Source organism: Micropterus salmoides, unplaced genomic scaffold, assembly GCF_014851395.1.
Source record: "Micropterus salmoides isolate LMB-PRFRI ecotype aquatic unplaced genomic scaffold, ASM1485139v1 Ms_hic_scaffold_8, whole genome shotgun sequence".
NCBI classification, from domain to species: domain Eukaryota; kingdom Metazoa; phylum Chordata; class Actinopteri; order Centrarchiformes; family Centrarchidae; genus Micropterus; species Micropterus salmoides.
The window spans coordinates 30,430,412-30,451,095 of record NW_024044570.1 but is presented as its reverse complement, the minus strand read 5'-3'; the positions used below and the strand labels follow the sequence as shown (position 1 = coordinate 30,451,095).

General features: G+C 42.0%; 2 protein-coding genes and 2 non-coding genes across 5 annotated transcripts; 1 reads left to right on the top strand and 3 right to left on the bottom strand.

Moving 5' to 3' along the window:
- Positions 1-414: 414 nt before the first annotated feature.
- Positions 415-12,165, bottom strand: bbs2 (Bardet-Biedl syndrome 2). Of its 2 annotated transcripts, XM_038705893.1 has the most exons (18): positions 11,930-12,162; positions 11,283-11,417; positions 10,912-11,139; positions 9,961-10,086; positions 9,566-9,628; positions 9,292-9,369; positions 8,955-9,059; positions 8,681-8,767; positions 8,407-8,542; positions 7,917-8,056; positions 6,975-7,104; positions 6,709-6,880; positions 6,466-6,595; positions 6,203-6,322; positions 5,763-5,900; positions 5,370-5,482; positions 3,083-3,231; positions 415-1,940 (listed from the first exon to the last, which is right to left on the bottom strand). In XM_038705893.1, the coding sequence occupies exons 2-18, from the start codon at positions 11,397-11,399 to the stop codon at positions 1,834-1,836; spliced, it is 2,139 nt and encodes a 712-aa protein (XP_038561821.1). In that variant the 5' UTR covers positions 11,400-11,417; positions 11,930-12,162; the 3' UTR covers positions 415-1,833. The 2 variants fall into 2 exon arrangements, with proteins under 2 accessions (XP_038561821.1, XP_038561822.1); XM_038705894.1 differs by lacking the exon at positions 3,083-3,231 and having other exon boundaries at positions 11,930-12,165.
- Positions 12,166-12,686: 521 nt separating this feature from the next.
- On the bottom strand, positions 12,687-12,758 carry trnap-agg. The gene has a single exon. It is a non-coding gene; the product is annotated as a tRNA-Pro (tRNA).
- A 3,716-nt stretch (positions 12,759-16,474) lies between these two features.
- trnap-ugg lies at positions 16,475-16,546 on the bottom strand. The gene has a single exon. It is a non-coding gene; the product is annotated as a tRNA-Pro (tRNA).
- Positions 16,547-17,507: 961 nt separating this feature from the next.
- On the top strand, positions 17,508-20,634 carry LOC119894405 (N-lysine methyltransferase setd6-like). The gene is made up of 9 exons (XM_038707134.1): positions 17,508-17,662; positions 17,922-18,002; positions 18,194-18,338; positions 18,438-18,579; positions 18,740-18,934; positions 19,026-19,170; positions 19,375-19,555; positions 19,994-20,130; positions 20,267-20,634. The coding sequence occupies exons 1-9, from the start codon at positions 17,636-17,638 to the stop codon at positions 20,585-20,587; spliced, it is 1,374 nt and encodes a 457-aa protein (XP_038563062.1). The 5' UTR covers positions 17,508-17,635; the 3' UTR covers positions 20,588-20,634.
- Positions 20,635-20,684: the final 50 nt, after the last annotated feature.

Below are 20,684 nucleotides of genomic sequence, written 5' to 3'. Positions count from 1 at the left end.
TTTGAATTCCCCACTGTTACCTCATTAGTCTGTCAATCCAAAGTAGGTTGCTAGATGTAGCTACTAGATATGAGACTATGCGCTGGTAGCCAGAAGAGGGAGCTAACGAAGAGCATCTGAACGCAGCATCTTCATGCTTCAAACTGACCACGTGACGTAAACTCGCGCAAAGCAACTTCACGCCAGATGCCAACACAGCAACTGGGGAGGATGGTAGCAGAAGAAAGAAAAGAGAGGAGAGACTTTTGTAAACACCCTCCAGAATAATAAGCAGCCCAGCCTACATTGCTGATGTATGTCCAAAAACTGGAAGCAATGTCCCATCACTTTAAGCTCATACTGTGCCGCCAGGCTTTGTTCTCTTGCAGAACTTGATCTTACATTTTAGATGGGATCCATAAGTTTCCAAAAACACCACATTAATGTTTTTTATTTAAAGTTATACAAAATGATTAATATTAACTTTATTCCCCTTTCTTTTCACCGTTATGTGCTGCTGTCTTTGAGAAGAGGCGTATGTGGTAGAAAACTGGACTCTTACAACACCAGATACTTTTCAAATACACACTAATTCTAACTTCCATGTTCAAATCCATCAGCGGTACACTCAGAATAAACAGCTGAGCGAGCCAACTTGTCTGAGAATGACATCATGCCCTTATAAAACTGCAACAATAACGGTTACACAACCTTTTAAAACACATGTTCATTTAGTGATGGTTTCTGCAAACTTACATTTACAATCTCTGTGTACAATCTACAAAAGGTAAACAAGTTCAACACACAGTACTGGTCCTATGTGACATTCATTAATTTAAAAGAGTTTTCTTTGGCTACAAACAGCACACAAACACACAACAGCTGGGAGCAGAGACCTGAGTCTGAGCGACCTGACACACACAACTATCAGGGCCACCAGTGACTTCCAATGGCACGACTGTCTGGCAGGAAGCTGCTGTCTGTCTTGCTCCAGCTGTGCTCTCTCTAAACATCACTGCATCAGCTGAATTAAACAGTTCAGGGTGCTGATCCAGCAGCTAGTCATTTTCTCTAAACCCTCGTGTCTTTGGGGAAACAGTTTGGATGACTTTTCTGAAGTTTAAACATCTCTTAGACACATGTGCAACATCACCCGGGAACCCCTCTAGTATGTTCATCGGACATTAGGCTTAACTCTTTCTTTCTTAACTCTTAAGTACTGATTCTATCACACTATATGTGAGCGTGTAACTGGAGAAAAACACAAACTTTGTTTTGCACGAGTTTCAGACAGCAGCAATATGTTGAATATTTCCGATCAAATAATTAAATTTTCTCACTGTACTGAGGCCATCTTTGTTCTGTTGCATTGGAGAATCAGTATGGGGAGCGTCGCAGCTCTTGTGTCGCTCTTGCCTGCTGACTCCTACATTCATATTGACAATTATCTACCTAAGCTGTAACTGCACTAAATCAAGCTCTTCCAAACAGCCACACAGCTAGACTGAGATGGATGATTACCAGTGCACTAAGCCTGTGGTGAGCGTTTTATTTCCGTGAGCTAGCAGTAAAAGTATTATGGAGCTGGTGCCAAATGTTGCTGCCAGGCTGTTGCTTATTCCTAAATCATGGAAAAAGATAGATTAAGGCTACAACGGCGTCCCCAAATCACAGTCTTAGTGTCTTCTGCCTTTCATTTCAAAATGTTCATCTCACTGGTGAGACACCCTTGCTGGTGCAGTGTTTAAAACAGGCGAAGTTCATTCAACATGACAGTACTGATCAGTTGTGCTTGTGACCGTCGTTCTCATTCCAATCCGTTTGTCCATTTCTGCATTCCCGCTGCCTCTACTCTCAGGAGGATGCAGTGCCAGCTCTCATGATCCTGAAGAGTGCATTGACGTTATTGCTCTTGATAGCGTCTCGACAGGCAGAGATCACTTGGTTCTTGGGCTTACCCACTGAAGACAAGGGGGAGCAGTGACAGACAGATTAATATGAGGAGACGAGACAGGTATGCAAGATGTAACAACACATAACACACATTTACTGTTGATTTTGTAGGTTAGCCTGTTGAACTTGGCGTTAAGAAGTTGTGGGGCACAGGCTGTGCGATGTGAACTAATGTTGTAATATTGAGGGACAGTCAAGAGAAAGTGTGTGAATGTTAAGTCTCATTTGAAGTCTAGATCTAACATCCCCCTCTCATTGACCAAATGGTCAAAGAGTAGGTAGAATTTCAGTCGACCAAGATTTATTTGGTTGACTACATCCCTAGATCTCCCTACATAGTACATACTTTGTTATTACTGTTGAATACATATTATTGATGTTACTTGCATCACTGTCATGGACAAAATAAATGTTTTAATGGCTGAATGTGAGTAATTTGCAGAAATTTGCTTGTTAATGTTTTAAAGCAATATGTTTTTAACCAGAGGTTGTGCCAGTTCCACTACAGTCCAGCCACATCTAAAGAAGACAGCATAAAAAAATGGCAACATGTCATGTCATGAGTGTTGTTTCCCTGCTAAGACGAAACTCTTTTCATACCTAATACGCTACATATTGTTACCAAAAAAGGTTGTTTCCAGCCATACTCAAGTACTCTCCAAAGCATTAAACTGGCTTAAACCATGTTAATAATATGATTTAACAAACAGACTGCTTTTTGTGACCAGACAGTGCATAAACACAGATATTTCACATTCTTTGCAAGCACTCTAACAGTGCTGTGATTTAAATAAATTAAATTAAAAAATATATATATGTAGTCCCTTACCCACATCAGCAAAGCTTTTAATATTCACTAATGTGCAAAAGCTTTGGAGCTAAATAAATTTGTGCTGGCAAAGACTTGAGAGAAGAAACATACCTGAATCCAGGTACACACATGCACTACATTCCAAAAAACTACCCACCTACAATAATATTGATTGTCCCAGACAATCCCTGACTTGCACATCCACTCTCTCCTACACAACAGGCTTGACTTAAAGCCAGCCAGCCAGCCCACATACAATACTGTTGTGAAGGAATTGTGGTTTTTACAGTGTATCTTACACATACACATGCACTCACACGCACACACACAGTGGCCTACCTCTGAGTCTACCAGCCCGCTGTATGGCCTGGTTGACAGACTTGAGGCAGGCCAGTAGTGCATTGTGGTTGTTAGAGCGGATTTTATACTCGTTGATCAGATCTCTGTTTAGGTCGTACAGCTCTCTGTAACGCTTCTTTGTAGTTGTCCTACAGAGGGCAAGAGAGAAAATCAGAGAGAAAGTATTGGGAAGAGAGGGAGAGAAAGATGAAGAGTGAGTTGGTCCTACGTTAAAAAAAGACTATATATCAGTCTTATCAACTTATGGTGAAATATATGCTTAACATTATAACCTTCATGAAGGTAGGAAGACTGCTGCATTAGTTTTAGCCAGATACATAATGAACTGGCAACTATTTGTATGTGTTCTTCATGTTTTTGATAACAATTGCTCTTTTGTTTCAGAAGTCAGTAGTTAGAGTTTTTGCAATCCAATCGACCGTGTTCACAGCAGACATCTGGAATTATCATAGTGGAAAAAGCCCAGTAACATGATGCAGTAATGATGCCGCTCTCTTTTTGATGCTCTTAAACAAGCTGGCACAATACCACGGCTCTGTAAGTGGCTGACCTAAATGGCATCCAACCATCAGAAATGTTATTTCAATTATTCTCAAGCGCCCTGGTACATTTTTCAGATCAGAACTCAAATTCTCAAAACTACATGTTCAACCTCCACATCGTCTCGTCACTTGTGAACATCATAAAAGCAATTTCTCATACTTTTGAACAAAATGCTTTGACACATTTATGCAACTGATTATGTACAATGTCTGCTGTTTCCTCTATTTCTCAGTTGCTTATGTCATGTTGATTACAATGTTTTATACTGGTTCTCTTATCATTGCTTAGACCAAGACAGTCAAAATGCAAAGACATCTTGTCAAATGACAGACAGTGCACTCTCAAAGGTTGATAACTACCCACTATGTAATACTGTCCAATTGCTAACATTGTATTCTTAGGCAGCTGACTTGATGCCAGCCATGGCACACACTATACTTTCAACAAAACATTTATTTGACGACACTGTGGACCGGCCCAGATTAGGTTGCACTCTTCGACCAGCCTCTGTCTTACTTAGTTGATTACATGGTCTGTAATTTTTGCCTGTATCTCAGCCTTTCTCAGGCTCTTCGTCATCCTCTGTGCCCCCCTCTCCTCCTCACCATACCTCTTGCACAGGCAGACTCTTGTCACCGTCTGTCTCCTGCATGCTCAATATTCCACAGCTATAACACTGAGTCTTACCCTTGCAGTATGCTGTAAATTGAACAGCAGTTGCGTTTGGTTGCGCTAAGTTGTGAGGAAATTAAATTGTTCCCCATCTAGCCTGAGTCTTCCTGACAACTTTAACAACACTATTACATAACTAATTATGCATCTTATATAATGCGTGACAGGTTATTGTGAGTTTTGGTCGCTCTATTTAGCATGTAGGGATTTACACAATGTACATGTGTATAATTGCATTTGAGAGAAATATGATTCAACAGCAAACAAATGCAAAGTAATTTGATCTGAAGGTTTTCCTCAGTGCATTTTGTGCCAAAGCAATTATAAAATACTATAGTCATGTGAACAACTGACCTTATGTTCATATAAATAGTCACAAAGTTTAACAAAGTTCGACGATTGTGCCAAAGTGATTGAGAAAAACTCTTAAGAGGTGTTTCCCATTATTACATTTATAAACTTGTAAATTTTTTCCATTGTGCTATGCAGTGCTGTCTTGTCTTTTTCTTTTATGTATCACAATGACATGCTCCGTCATCAAATGTGTAGCACAAAACAAAGTGTAACTGTGAATCCTGTCCAATCTCTTGCAATGTTTAACTTCATACCGTTGAAATTGAAATATGTCGGAGAGAAAAAGTGCCTCATTGCCCCATCATCGTCATTAAAACCATACCCACAGTTTGCAGTACACTGTTGTATTCACAACATAGCTAAAGATTCTGACTATCTTCTTTGTAAACAATGACACAAGGATTAGTCAGGTTCACTGATATTTACTTTTGAGAGGTAGACTAATGAGTTTGAGCAAATTATGGGCTTTTGCAGGTAATCCACTATGTGGTGCTGTTTGTACGACCTGTTTCGAGAAATGGACTTACTGTTTTGCAAATGTTAAGGATGATTTGAGAAATGTGACTGTACACTATGACATGTAAATATGTCTGCTGATGTGTTGCCTGTATTTTACATACAAGGATTATAAATGAAAGCAGTTTAAACTACTGTCACTATATAAAAGGGGTACTGTATGCATATTGTGACCACTCACATGTCACCCATAAGGCGAGCGTCCTCTGCTTGCACCAGCATGTTCCTGATGTAGTTGGAGTGGTCGGCCATAGCTGCAGTTAACTTCTGGTGGACGGAATGGAACTCGTCCACCTAGCACACAGACATTTCAGACTCAATATTAAACTTTCTGCTGCGTCGACTCAATGATACTTCTCTCCTAACTTTTAGCTCGCGTTCAAAACAAACCGGAGTCACTGAATTCTCTTTCTGGACAAAAAAACAAAAGTGATTCCTCATGTGCTCCCTGACTTTCTCCACTTTGTAGTCAAAGTCGTAGTCATAAAAGTCAATGTGCGCATCACAATGGACAGAAGGTAGAATAAACAGCGAAAACTGTTTCTGACAGGTTTCAATCTGATTAAGGCCAAACCTCAGTGAGTGTACTGCGTAGCTCCTCAAAGTATCCGGGGAAGTCTGCTTCTGCTGACAAGTCCTCGATTGCCAGGAAGGAGGCCAGTGACTGGACCAAATCTCCCGCCAGGTCGATGTCGTCGGTTCTCAGAGTGATCTGATTGGGCAGATTAGAGATTAATTAACTGACTAATTTTAGTAGCTTTAAAAGGAAATGCCATGGGCTATTGGAACTTTGTGCAAATTAACATATCTGTTTTGCTTATTCATGATAAGGTAGTGTATATGTAAATGATTTACATATTCACATTTCCCTTTATGAGAACAAAAAAAAGTTAGCTTAAGTATGCACAATGCAAACCCTTTATCTTTAAATACTAGATTTTAATGTCCATCATTGTCGTAATTTATTCAATGTATTTTTTATTGCGGTTGTTGTTGTTTTTGTCTTATTCGTACCTGTCCATTGCTGGCCATGCTGATGGACAACAGTCCCCCTCCTCTTAGTGAATTGAAAGTGACGTCAGGACTGTCTACTCCCTCGGGAAGCAGGAAGTTCTGATTCAGCCACATCACCACCTATACACACACACACAAACGTGTGCACATGTAAACAATTAGATACATATCTCAGCATGTTATTGGCTTGAACATGCTGTTTGACTAATCAGAAGCACATATCCCATTGTTCTGTCTTCTTGAAAGACACATCGACAGCCTACCCGCTGTGGTCGGTCGTTGATGCTGAAGGCGACCCTTCCAGTGGGCAGAGCGGCTGAGGGTTCAACTGTGATGTCATACATGGAAAAACGAGGCAGCTGCCGAGTGATTTCAAACACGTGGAATTGGGTACTGGGAAAAGAAAGGAAATGCAAAGAAGGCAGTGTGGGGGGCAGAAAACAAAGTAGAGGTTAATTACATGGGATGAAATATACAACGATTATATGATAACTTGTCTTACACACCTAGTTTTCCCTCCAACAAAGGCTTTGATGTGCAGATCTACTGGTATGTCTTTTGGGGGGACAATGGGGACTCGGACACAGCCTGACAAGTTCTGGGCGCTGGGGTGGACAACGTGGCTTTCCCCCTCAAATATCCCCTCTGCAAAGATGAGCACTGCACGGATAATGGTTTCTGGAGAGGATAAATAAGAGATTGAAGGACATATGAGAATTCAGTCAGTCCTTGACATGCTTGATATTCTTACGTAAGTGCTAAAACACTCTACCATTTGGTGTTGAAATGCTGAGCTCTACATGGGCCTTTTGGGCCTCTGCAGCAGGTCTCACTGACAGTGCTGTCTGGAGCTGAGTGTTGGCTGGTATGACACCCATCCCACTGTTTGTCTCTGACACACCCTGCAACAAATGTACAGTTTGTGTTGATGCACATACAATGTACAGCCAAATGTCAACAAAGAATCCTGCGATGATTTATATGAAGTCTATTATCTCTGAAACAAACAGGGATATGGCTAAAATATGATAAAAAAAATGTAAAGTGTTTCAAACAAAAACAGATTACAAGAATCAATCAAATGAGTGACCTGAAGTGAACATGAAAGTGTTAAGAGGTTTTCATGGCTTTTTCAGTTTTTTGGCCTAAGGGTGATGCTGGCAGTCATTATGGCAAGCCGCTTTTGTGTAAGCATGGGAATCCCAGTGTGAGATAAATATGCTGCCTATTATAATGACAATCTCAAAGGTAAGATGAATATATTCAAATTAATTAAACCAAATATTTACTGACGATATGTTTTGAACATTTATAATATTGTTATTGAGGAAAATTATATTGTGATAATTATCATTATTGTTTTATTGCCCAGCCCTATTGTCAAGAACCAAAAGGTATCACGTATGATATAAATAAATAAATTACTGATTACATTATGTAACACAGTTTTTGTTCCTGGAAGGAAGCCTTCAGATACCCTCAAGACTTCTTCCCTAAGCTGTCTGAGGCAAAGTCTGAGGTGTCTGAGGCAAAGTCCATGTTAGTAATAAGTAATTAAATTCAAAATATCACTGTCCTGGTCATAAAAGCAAGTTCGTGTGGAATAATACCCATTATCTATACTTTTGAGGCATAAGCAATTAAGAAATAACATTGAAAAAAAATGTTACACTAAACTAAATAATAAATGAATAAATTACTGAATAAATGTTACCTTGGCATTTTCTTCATAGTTGCGTAGCTCCAGCAACAGATTCTGTCTGCGCTGGCTGAGCTCTCTAATGAGGTCCTGTTCAGCACTGGAGTCCATAAGATTTCCTTTAAGGTCCTTACTGGCTGGCAGGTAACCACGGACTACAAGATACACACGTTTACATTGATGAGATCCTAATCCAAACTTAAAGGGTCAATTCTCCCAAATCACCATTAGCATGTTTGCATGCTTTGTCTCAACTGCACTAACAGGAATTTTGTCTTTTTGTTTTTGTGTGGAATCAATACATTAACTGAAGTATTGAGGAATTGGACATTTTTGTCCTGCTGGGGGCAATTGTATTTAGTTTACAGCAATAGATTTTTGTCAAAGCATTTATCCAGGAACACACACATTGACACACATTAAAATTCAACCAGTTCCAACATGTTTTCTCATATGCATACGCACACGCAGAAAACATACAGGCACACACATCCAAACAACATACCTTCTCCCTCTACGGAGGTGCAGATAAGTTGTTTCTGTCCATCCAACCGGTAGTCTCCCTCCACCACTCCAGCCACAGAAGAGGAGAAGTTGTCTTTGAAAATGACCTCACCTGTGCGGTCGCTACGAGCATCAATCTGAAATATAAGTCGAATGTGATCAAAGACAAAAGAGAAGCTAGAGATACAATAGAAATTAATGATCTGTTGTGTTGTGACATATCCCATGTCCCAAGTGTGACAGGCTGTTTCTAGCCTGCCATGTTGTGTGCTGACCTTTCCATTGGACCAGCCAGTGATAAGCTCCACCACCCCATCAGCATTCAGGTCAAAGGCATGGATGCTCATTGCGTGATTCTTGGACTGAATGGGGGGAGAAAAACATGTGTGTTTGTATATAGCTCCTAAAGAGTGCGGAGTGTTAAAATATCATGCTCATGCTGGTTCAAATCGTTCCGGACATGTAACAAATCATCGGACAGTGTGCATGACAACAGATAGAGAAGGGAGGGACAGAGCTGAAGCTGTCAGTAGAAAAACCAGAGGGTACCTTAATCCTCCAGTAGCGGGCGGTGCGGTCATAAACTCCCACCGTGCCATTAGCCAGGGCATAGCCAAACCTGCTGCCATGCATATGGCACAGCGATGTTACGGTCTATATGGAGAAGGACAGAGGGATAGCATGTCTTGTCAAAAATATTACTCTGCTCCAGTAGACCACAAGACAGATATGATAATCCACAAGATAAGAGTAGTAATGAGATTACAAATCATAATTGCGGCACTGTTCCCTGTATAAAACATAATTTAAAGCATTTAAAAGGCACACTGTTGTCAGTATAGATTTTCTCTGGAGTCAACAAGCTTAAAAAGAGTGAAATCCATACCTCATTTTCAGTCATTTCAGACACAAGCTCATCCTCTTTGAATACCCTGATGTCAAAGTCCTCCGATCCTACCAGGAGCTGTAAACACAATATGCAATAGATGACAGCGTGTTTTTTAATGAACAAATTACCATATTAATGTGAATGAATCTTTCATTTAACTCATGGCTATAGTTCAAACACAACTGTAAACACTGTTGAAGTAGAGAGATATAGAAAACAAGAGAGAGGCCACACAGCATGTGTATCAGACTGTCAGCCAGCTGAGACTTACCTCATTTTTCCCATCTCCAGTGAAGTCACAGAGCACCAGAGATCTGACATTATCTCCAGTTACCTAATAACAAAATAGTTCATGACTACATTAATTTAGCTGATTCTGCCATTTGAAGGAATGTTCATTCATGGATTGAAAATAATCGTAGATACAAAAATATGGTTATCTACTAATGTAAATTGAATAGGCCTAATCAAATACATTGGGCAAATGTTCTTGTCTAATTAGTGGCTAGAATATGGTTGGGTATACAGAAATATGCTATTAACAACAAGCTCAGGACTAATGGCTAAACCTTAAAAGGTTTTCAACATTCAGTTTCAGAAATCACAGGGAAAATTTCATGTAAGTGTCACTATATCATGAGTTGTGTGTTATATTGCTTTTCTTACCGTCCAGAAGTGGTCGTTGCCCTCATAGTCAAAGCCTTGTAAGGCACAGTTCCCTCCAATAATGGCAAGAGGAGACGGGATGTCCCCGAGTTTCCCCAACACAATAGCATTCGCCCCATCCGTCACCTACACCCACACAGAAGAAACAGAAACAACAGAAACAGATCCTCAACAAAAGCACGTCTGTTTCAGGACAAACAAAAGACTTTCAGAGCATCCATCACCTTTGTGTATTTGTGGCACTTCTTTTCTAACTTATCTTGGGGCCGCTACGTGGGCTATCTTGACCACTGTCCTTTTCAAAGCTCCTGTCATGTGTGCTAGCTACATCATTGTCATGCTCAAGTTCTGCTTTTAAATAATCAGATTCATAAACGGCACAAAACAAAATCCTTCGATCATTATCATTAGATATATCTTTATTTCCAGCATTACTGTCATCAAAGAAAGTGCTGCTCTGCACTATACCTGACACCCAGGTGCTGCACCATCATGTTACTGTGACAGTAAGCTAATATAAACAAACTTTTTCATCGTGTCTGTATAGTGACATAGTGACAACAGTGCAATCATGAGGTCAAATAGGAACACACAAGTGCCCACTATCGCTTCCATCCAGCATACCGTGAATTAAAAAGGTAATACTCTAGTGTTACCCTAGTACCCTAAACACTAGACACTTTTTTGGGGGGGGGTTGGACATTTTACACCACAACATTGCTAAAAACAAATACTTTGAGGAATACTAGGGAGCTGAGTGCTTAAATGAATAAAATTAATGAATCAGACAGGGTGGAAAGACCCGGGTATGCATTTAAAAGAAAAAGTGTTTACATCTATGCTGCAAATATTTTTCATTGTAATTAGTATTTCTTAAAAACTCCATTTGTGGTAGCATCCACCATTACATCCAAAGTTATCACTCCCCTTATTCTCCTCAGCTCCACTCACTTCTCTGTAGAAAATATCAGCATTGTCATGGACATCATAGGCCAGTAGGTTGGTCTGGGATCCCACCAACAGTGTGTCCCCAGTGGTGTTTGGTCCCAGCGTTCCTGCCGTCAGACAAGTGACTGCCTGGTTGATGTTGAGCAGAGAGATGTCTGAGTCCTGGGTGCTCTGGCTCAGTCGGTGAGCCACAGGCCTCTGACCACGAGCATGCGGGTTGTGGATAAAAACCTTATAAAGAGAAACAGAAGAGTATAAATATTTATATATATAAAGTAAGGAAGGATTATCATGTACTCAAGACAACGACCATGCTATGAATGAATGTTAAGAATTCGCCACTATTATGTTGGAACAGTTCAAACTTCCCTCACCTTTCCAGCCTGTGTGGCAGCTGTAAGGCATGGGTGGACTCCATCAAATCTCCCAACAGTCACCATGCGAGGGTTGATCTTGTGGTTCAGCTTCAGAGTGAATATGGGGACCAACATAGTGCCTACTGTATATCCCTAATCAGACAAGAGCCAAGAAGAGACACGCAGACAGACAGCGACAGCAATGTATTATTTCACTTCTTTTCGGGCATTTGGAGACTGACTAAACAGGCACATGAGCAAAGCAGCATGCCGTGGCAATGCGTGATTTTGCTACACTAATGTAATTACAGGCTTTATCTCAGGCTCCAGTGGAGTCATGTTGCCTAGCAACAAGGAGTGGCAAGCTAAAGCTGTTCATCTGACTAATCTCCCCGCCGTTTGCTATACAAGAATATCATTTATACAATAAAAGGACATGGCTCTTTAACATATCGTAACACCTGCATTAACACAAAGTTCAAAATCGAACATTTGGAAGAAATAAAATCGCCTAACGGTATATGTTTGCCTTCATTTCCTTGCAAGCCTAGCATGACTAACGTTAGATAACGTTCAACACTTTAATGCCGCCGACAGGAAACAACTCAAAACTACCGAAGACACAAAAACAAACGAGATCATTGTTTTTGTGCAAACAATCTTACCTGGCCTCCGACTCCACTGCAAGTGTTGGATTCTGGTTAAAATGAGCTAGCCGGCTAATGAGCTAGCTGGATTGCGTGACAACCCATGACGACAACGCAGTGGAAATGACGTGCTATTCCACGCCAACAACCGCTTTCTATCGGTTTTCAAATTAAAATATTTTGGCTAAACTTTCCAAGAACCAAAGTGTGTGGAAGCAGTTCTGTTTGATAGAACTATGAGGAGAATAGATGAGCGAGCAGAGGTGACCAGATGCGAACAGATTGAATTCGTGACAGAGGAGTTAGGGGTGGGCGTTACCCCTAGTACTTTCAGTGTCAACAGTAAAACCACAACACCTGAAAACAAAACAGATTCTGGTTGTATTTAACCTAGATAGCTGGCCTCTGACCCTCCTTTACGAATGTGCTCAGTGAATTTGTTTTGGCTTGGTGTTTTTTCTGCTCCAACGTGCCTGCGAACGTTGTCACCTTGTTGTGTGTTTTTATATACAGTCTATGGCTGTGTCCCTGGTTTAGAGCAGTTTTGCACCTGATGGGATATTCCATTGGGTAATTTAATATAAAGCAATGCATCATTCTCTTTAAGATCATCACGTGTTTGTCGCGATGTCTTCTGACAAAAACTAAACTAAGCTTTGGTCGTCTTGACAGTTTCAACTTGGAAATAACTGCACGGATGCATTAGCAAGATGGCTACCGAGGGGCGGAACATGTCTATGGAGAGTTTGCTCTTATTTAGCCAGAGTTATAAGGAGGGCTCGTCCGGGATTTGAACCCGGGACCTCTCGCACCCTAAGCGAGAATCATACCCCTAGACCAACGAGCCGGCTGTCGTCAGAGGGTCCTGCTGTACCATCAGACCACATGTGATTGAATTCTTCAAACACATCTCATCTAGTCAAACAGATGCCTCCGCTGAAAAAGCAGCTTGTCAAGATTGAGCTTGAGGACACACATCCACTGAGAGATGTCAGCCAGACACAGAGATTTGCGTTACCTCCTAGCTTTCAGACTGAGGAAAGGACAAAATTATGAGCACCCTAAGCGAGAATCATATCCCTAGACTAACCGCTTTTCCTAGGTCTTGTGGTGCAATAATGCTGCGATGTGTTGAGAAGAAATCTGCTTGACACTGTTCTTGATCATGAAAGTTTATTACATCAAGGAGTTCAGCATCAATTACAAGCTCTGCAGCAGCTTGGAGAGTGACCCAGCCCGATGGCCACTCTGTCTCTCTGTACATCAAAACACAGCTTATATAGGACATGTTTAGGTATCTGTTAGGTACCATATAAGGGTCTGAGTCTGCAAACTAAGGCACCAATCCATATAAGAGCAAAGTTCTATAGGATAAGTGTAGACATCTGTTAGACACCATATAAGGGTCTGAGTCTCCACATAACCACTGACCTCTGCTCTCCCCTTAAAAGGTCACTAATCCTCTATCCAGCTTCTACAGTGCTTTGTTAAACTGTTATGCGTCAAATGCACATATGTTATACACCACAGTCTCATCACAGATAAAAGTTCTCATGGACTTTTTACAGATTAGGTGTTTTCTCCAGCTTATTGCCATTTGGATTTTTAGGCTTGCTCATTTTTGATCTCCATTGATGCATTGAGGTTGACCAATTATTAGTTCAGTTGAAGTGTGACATTGCTGACTTGCTAATTTCACTTGAATTGCCCATTAATGTCATTTTTTGCAGTAGATAAGTCTAAATACTGCCTACTCAGCATACCAGGTTTTTATATTTAAATAGTGTTTGCCTTCAGTGATTTTATTGCACATATGTTTACTGTACATGCAAGTTCAGATAATTAGTGATTGAGCATCTGAGTTCTAACAACAGTCACAGTATCATGCAACTGACTTAACTATCATGAATGTTGTTGCTCTTCAGCGACAGTGGTTATAAGGAGGGCTCGGCTGGGATTTGAACCCTAAGCGAGAATCATACTCCTAGACCAACTGGCCAGCCATCCCCGGGGTGTACTGCTGCACCATCAGACCACATGTGATTAAACTCTTCATCTCATCTAGTCAAACTGATGCCTTTTCTGAAAGGAAGAGCAGCATGTCAAGATTGAGCTTGTGTGCAGACACTGACTGAGAGATGTCAGCCAGACACGCTGACATTCGCGCAACCGCTTGGCTTTCAGACCGAGCAAAAGAGAGAAATATGAGCACCCTAAGCTACCCATTATTGTATCTAAGCAGTAACTGCCTTCAGAGGTTGAATTTTATGTATGTTTACTGTACACAAGTGTCAGATGATTGGTAGTTGGGCATCTCAGTTCTAACAACAGTCGTTGAATCATGCATCTGACTGTTGGTCATCATGAATGTCATGGCTCTTCTCAGAGACATTTAAGAGGAGACATGTCCCTTGAAGAATCCTCAGTACAACTCTATAGGGAAAGCCTGTAACGCCAAAGATGACAGCTATCCCGTCCGTCCTGCTAGAATGCTGTGTTAAAGCTCGCCAATCGTTTGATTAAACAGCCGAGCCGAGAAACATATTCAGCCAATCCTGTGGTTCCACTGACATATGGGTCTACTACACATGTGCCACTACTTCCATGCATGTGTAGTAGAAGTAAAACTGTTGGGGAAAATCATTTTTAAAGCTTATTTTGGGGTGAAAATCAGTTTTTACTGGTGATTCTATACATGCAGCTTTTATGTCCATTTGACAAGTGAACGTGCAGTTATGGCTCTCTCCCCATTCATGTAAGTAGCATTAGCAAGATGGCTGCCAAGTGGGAGGACCATGGGTCTGTTCAGTCTTCTTCAGCCACACCTCTCACACCCTAAGCGAGAGTCATACCCCTAGACCAACAAGCCAGCTGTCATCATGGGCCACTGCTGTCCCATCAGACCATATGTGATTGAATGATTCAAACTTGGGACGTGGCCTCTTGCTGTCCAGCATCTCACATCTCATCTAGTCAAACAGATGCCTTCGCTAACGCGTAACTCAGCCAAATGACTTGGTGTGAATAGAAAAGAGGAGGGGCCCATACATAAGCCAGTGGGACCCAGTAGTGAGGCTAGAAGAACCACAGATTGTCTTCAAGTTACCCTGTAAGTGTAGCTCTTGAGGCAGGATATGAACAGGCAGAGTGCAGAGCCTGAGACTCTCAGTTCTTGGAGGCTGGACAGGAGGAGCTGGTGTTTCACCGTGTCAAATGCTGCTGAACGGTCCAGCAGGACGATGACGGAGGTTGCTCTAGCAGTCTATCCATCCACGCTGAAGCACTGTGCCAATCAGTCTCCGGTGTTCACAGACATCCTTAACACCTCACTGGAGACATGCCATGTGCTAGCCTGCATCAGCTGAACAGCAGCTCCTTCACAAAGAAAGACCAACAGAGGATGTACTTTCTGCGGCAGCTGAGGATGTTCAATCTGCAAAAGACAATGATGGTGCACTTCTACACTACCATCATCAATCCATCCTTACCTCTGGTACTCTGCAGCCACTGCCAAGGACAAGGGCAGAGTGCAGTGCAGGGTCTGATTAACTTCTTTCACTGTCTACCACTGTGACAGGCGCATGTTTTTGTCTGCCAATCAGAAATTTTAACAGCACTACATATAGGAATAACATTAGCTAATTTAGGCATGAATTAATGTAAATATTGTTGTTATTCAATCTTCAAAATATTTAGACAAAAAAATTCCATGGTCCAAAGGTCCCATGTATTTCAGTAGCCTACATGACCTAGACCTGAAGCCCTATCTACACTACGTTTTTGTTTCAACAAGCAGACCTTTGGCTACGTTTGCACCTCCTGTCCAGCCTAAAACGGTGAATCCGAAGACTTCAAACAGAGAAGTTTGAAAACGCTCCTGGGCCCGTTTTTGTTTTAAAACAAATCGCTTTAAGGCCTTTTCACACGGGAAGCGATTTACGCGCCTCGTAATTCTTCTTCAATGAGAGGCGAACGTGTAGGGAGGGAGGCGCGGGCATTGCGACAGTCCCGTGAACCTTTCGCGGTTGTGCTCGTCTCACGCACACGCCCGCCCCTGCCAAAGTTTAATTGACTTGAACTTCCTGTAGCCTATGCGAGGCGCAGCACAAAAAGAAGATGGATGAGAGACTGATCCTCGCCGTCTGTGACTTCTCTGAAATATAAGTGTTCACTGAACAGTTACCGGGACATTAACCGGAGGGCGTTTGCATGACTAGATTTATCAGCTATATGAATATGAATAATATGTGTGAAAAGGCCTTTAGTGCGGACAGGCGAACACGGAGGACTTTTAAAACAATGACACAGACAGATACCGGCTTCCGGTTATTATATTTAGTATAGTGTATACTGTGTATGTATTTATACATCTACGTAGAATGTAAACTGATTCTACTTTTATTGTATTATTGTGTATTGTGCTGCTGTGCCAATTTGAATTTCACCCAGGGGAATTATTGAAGGATCTTATCTTATCTTACAATGTTAAATTTATGTTTTTAATATGAACTAAGGTCCTGATTCCCAGCATTTGTGATCCTTAATCCCAATGGTAAAAGGGCAGGGCTCGTCCGGGATTTGAACCCGGGACCTCTCGCACCCAAAGCGAGAATCATACCCCTAGACCAACGAGCCAATATGCTTTAGACTTAGACATTCATGTCTAGGTAGAACCACTGACACTGATGATGTGGCCGACTGGAGACTAAGAGATGGTCTGACTGAACAACACCACTAGTGGTGTTCAGAGGAATAACAGCACATAGCCCAATAATCGCCAATATGAAGCAGCTGACATTTCAGACAGACGACGGATACGCAAAGTGCAAGACAAATTTAAACATACTATGAACAATTATTAAAGTGTATATTTAACCAAAGATATGTATTTTTAAAGGATAATGTTAAGTTTTGTAAAGTAATACGCCTACTTTAGGCACTTATTTCAGAAAGACAAATAATTTTGTATCGTTCAGGGGCGTCATGATACATTGGGTCAGGAGACGTGATGCAGGAGAACAAGACCAGAAGATTTTTAAACCTATTTTGAAGAAACAGGAAATGCTGGGGTGTCTGGGGGTCCTCCACCATAAAATTTGGAGCATTAAAGAAATATAATGCAGTTATCAGCAGCTTGGTTCTTCTTAGCTTACTTTTTTTTGGGACATTGCACATTTAGTTTCTTCCATATTTAAATTTTCTTATTGTGCAAATAAACCATTCTCAAAGCATTTTCATTAGTTCAAAAAGTGTTGGGGACAAAATCAGACCTTTCAAAATGTGGTGGGGACATGACCCCAGTGTCCCCTGTGTAACGTTAAATGACATTTGTGGATGTAATAATCTATTTATCCATCCATCGTCAACCGCTTATCCTGTGTGGGTCGCGGGGCGCTGGAGCCAATATAATCTAATTTATCCATGGTAATATATTTTGCTTACTCAACTTTCTTCATCTAAAGCTAGGTACTGGACCAAACCCCTACACTTAATTTTGTTTGGTTATAGGCCGATATTTAAACTGTCCAAACCATAGCCGTTTCTCAATCTGCGTTACTTTGACGTATTAGCTGCCTACAAGTCACAGATTGTGTCACACTTAACCCAAAACTCGTCCACAGTCCACGTGTTGAGATTGCGCATGTTCGAGTTAGCTAGAGGCTAACTGTAGTTAACCAGTACCAGAGCCTGCCATGTTCCGGGTTTGGATATTTCATTCACAAGATGGCAACAGAAGCGAAACGACCCAAGGTTACAGTTTAATCAGTTCTAACAACAACAACAACAACAAAAAATAGGATGATAGTGCTTGTACTGTTTGTGTGTGTTTACACTAATGTTAGCTGTGTTTTCTGTGCATGTAACGTTGTGCGTGGTGTGGGAAAGTGTATGTACAAGTGTGGCTCTGTCCTAAACAGAGGAACTATTTCACAGTAAAGCCATGTACACCGTAGGTGCACTAGGTCACATGTGCCTGATCATATTGACGTTTTTATCCATGCGCTGACAGGTAGATCATGGTTCAGTGCTCAGTCCCCTGCAGAACTTTTTACAGTGGTGCGACAGAGTCGGCTTGGTACTCAGCAATAAGGTATGTTATCACAGCCTGCACTCAGGCTCCTGACACAGAATATAGTAATTCATTATTCAGTCTCTCGGTCTTTTCCTGCCATTTTAATTTAAGTTGTTCAACATTGTGCACCTTCTTTGTTTAAATGGCTTGATTCCAGTTTCTTAACCGTATTGGCCATGCATGTAAAGGATGGGTGTCTCTCTCCCTAGGTGTGTGTGAGTAAAGAGGGAACAGTGGCAGAGTATGGGATGCTGGCGAAGGACCACATAGAGGAGGGGGAGGTTATATTCACCATTCCCAGATCCGCTCTTCTGCACCAGGGAACAACCAAGATCTCTGCCCTGCTGGAGAAAGGTGAGCGTTAATGATTACAAAGACGTTTTCCTGAGATTGAAGCAGCCTGCATCATCCTCCTGTTTGTAACCTGTCTTTCCTCCTTTTTATACTTCACAGAGCAGTCGTCTCTGGAGAGCTCCTCTGGCTGGGTTCCCCTATTGCTGGCTCTGCTGTATGAGTATACATCATCACAGTCCCACTGGAAACCCTACCTCTCTCTGTGGACCAATTTCAAGACGTTGGACCACCCCATGTTCTGGTAAGAAACTCTTTAAATCATCGTTTCAACCCCGTCCTGGGCATCCCTTGTCTTACCGGTTCTGCGGTTGGTACTGTAACAGTTTTTTCCCACGAATTATCTGTTGTTGAAGTGGGAATTTCCAGCTTTCTTTCCAGTAACTTCCAGGTCATCTGTACAGGTCTAAAGAGGAGAGAGACAGACTCTTGAGGGGGACAGGTATTCCAGAGGCTGTGGACACGGACTTGGCTAACATCCAGAGGGAATACACAGACGTGGTCCTTCCCTTCATCGCAAAGCATCCTGACCTCTGGAACCCCGACACACACACGCTGGACCTTTACACACAGCTGGTGGCCTTTGTCATGGCCTACAGGTTAGTGAGCATACAGTATATGGACCTTTTTTTCCCCTTGTCCTCCTCCCAAATTCACCCCTGCGATCTCTGTCTTCCCCCTTCCCTGTAGTTTCCAAGAGCCACAGCAAGAGGAGGACGATGATGATGATGAGGAGGAGGAGGATGAGAAGGCCCCCAACCCGCCAATGATGGTTCCCATGGCTGACATGCTTAACCATGTGTCCAATCACAATGCCAATCTGGAGTTTACACCAGTGAGGGGACACCTCCACTAATACTGATGGACTTTTTCATGTTTCTAGATTTAATAGTTTGTTTTCTAGAACAGCTTCTCATCTGTGTGTGTGTATATGTATATATATTTGACATCGAGACCTAAGCTGCGAGTTAACTGCCCACTGAGCAATGTTAACTTATTTGCATATTTCAACTCTTCTTGTACACTCCGTCTTTCTCAGGACAGTTTGAAGATGGTTTGTGTGCGCCCCATTCATAAAGGCGAGGAGGTATTTAACACCTACGGGCAGATGGCCAACTGGCAGCTGCTGCATATGTACGGCTTCTCGGAGCCGTATCAAAGCAACAGCAACGACACAGCTGACATCCCCATCACAAACCTCTACAAAGTCGCCACGCAAGGTAATCGACAAGACTGTTCTGCAATTCACTTGTCCACGTATTATAGCAGACGACATCTGCTACGGTGTGTATGGTGCGCTCCGAGCATCATTAAATTATGCAACACGACATTGTGCAGTCACCGGAGTCGAGCATTTCAACACTGAAAAGGATGCACTTGAACGTAATATTCAGATTGTCTGCAGTGTATAACCTTTTTCATGCCACTGGTTTGCAGGCCTAAATTCTACATTGCCTGTCATTGTCCCAGTGTGCACGTCACAGTGTCCAACATTTCACAGTTGGGCGTCAGCTGGACATTATTTTCACACCAGCCTCATAGTTTTACAATGACGACCGCTTTTAATTAGAATTCCCCTTGATTCATCGGAAGAACATTCAATTTGATGTCGAAACAAATACAACCCTGTTACTTGGTGCTTCCTGTCCTCTTCCCAGGTATTCAGTCCGATTTGGACCGGCAGCTGGTGGAGGAGCAGTGGGAGATGCTGTGTCAGATGATGCAAGAGAAAACAACCGTTGTCTTTGGCAGACAGGGCTGCCTTACAGACACAGAGCTACATACTGTGCTCAAGGTGAGGGGTGTACATAAACAGTGGTGTTTAAATTACATCTGTTCACCCTACAAAACCTGGGAAAAAAACAAAAACACATTCCCCTTTGTCAGAGATGAATGTTGTTGGAAACAAAACTCTTGCATTTTATCTTCAGGTGCTGTGTATGTCGAGCAGGGAGTTCTCAGAATTTAAAGACAATGAAGGATGGGAGGAAGATGACGAGGATGATGAGAGGATCTCCCTTGCTTTCTCTAACGAGGGACTCCCTGGATTAAAGGCTTCGTGGAAACGGCTAATTCATGAAGCGGCCCGACTGACTGTGAGGACCTATGGAGAGGGTTCGGACAGCGAGCAGGTGCTGATAGAAGACAAGGAAGCGTATGCTGGACTGAGCAGCAGGCAGCAGAAAGCGCTGCAGGTACGCTGCGGACAGAAGAGCATCCTGTACAGACTGATGGAGCTCACAGAGTCATGACCTGTTGTCATAATACAGTCAATAAATGTTTTTCCTGATAAACTGACTTTCTACAATCCTTGTTTTGCTCCCATTAATACATACTAATAAAGGTGAT

Coding starts and splice junctions, on each gene's coding strand:
- LOC119894405 (XM_038707134.1), top strand. CDS start 17,636: ATGGCAACAGAAGCGAAACGACCCAAG. Junction 19,171..19,374: donor CCAATCTGGAGTTTACACCA/GTGAGGGGACAC, acceptor CGTCTTTCTCAG/GACAGTTTGAAGATGGTTTG. Junction 20,131..20,266: donor AGCTACATACTGTGCTCAAG/GTGAGGGGTGTA, acceptor TTTTATCTTCAG/GTGCTGTGTATGTCGAGCAG.
- bbs2 (XM_038705893.1), bottom strand. CDS start 11,399: ATGTTGGTCCCCATATTCACTCTGAAGCTGAACCACAAGATCAACCCT. Junction 7,105..7,916: donor ACTATGAAGAAAATGCCAAG/GTAACATTTATT, acceptor CATTTGTTGCAG/GGTGTGTCAGAGACAAACAG. Junction 6,323..6,465: donor TCAACGACCGACCACAGCGG/GTAGGCTGTCGA, acceptor GTGTGTGTATAG/GTGGTGATGTGGCTGAATCA.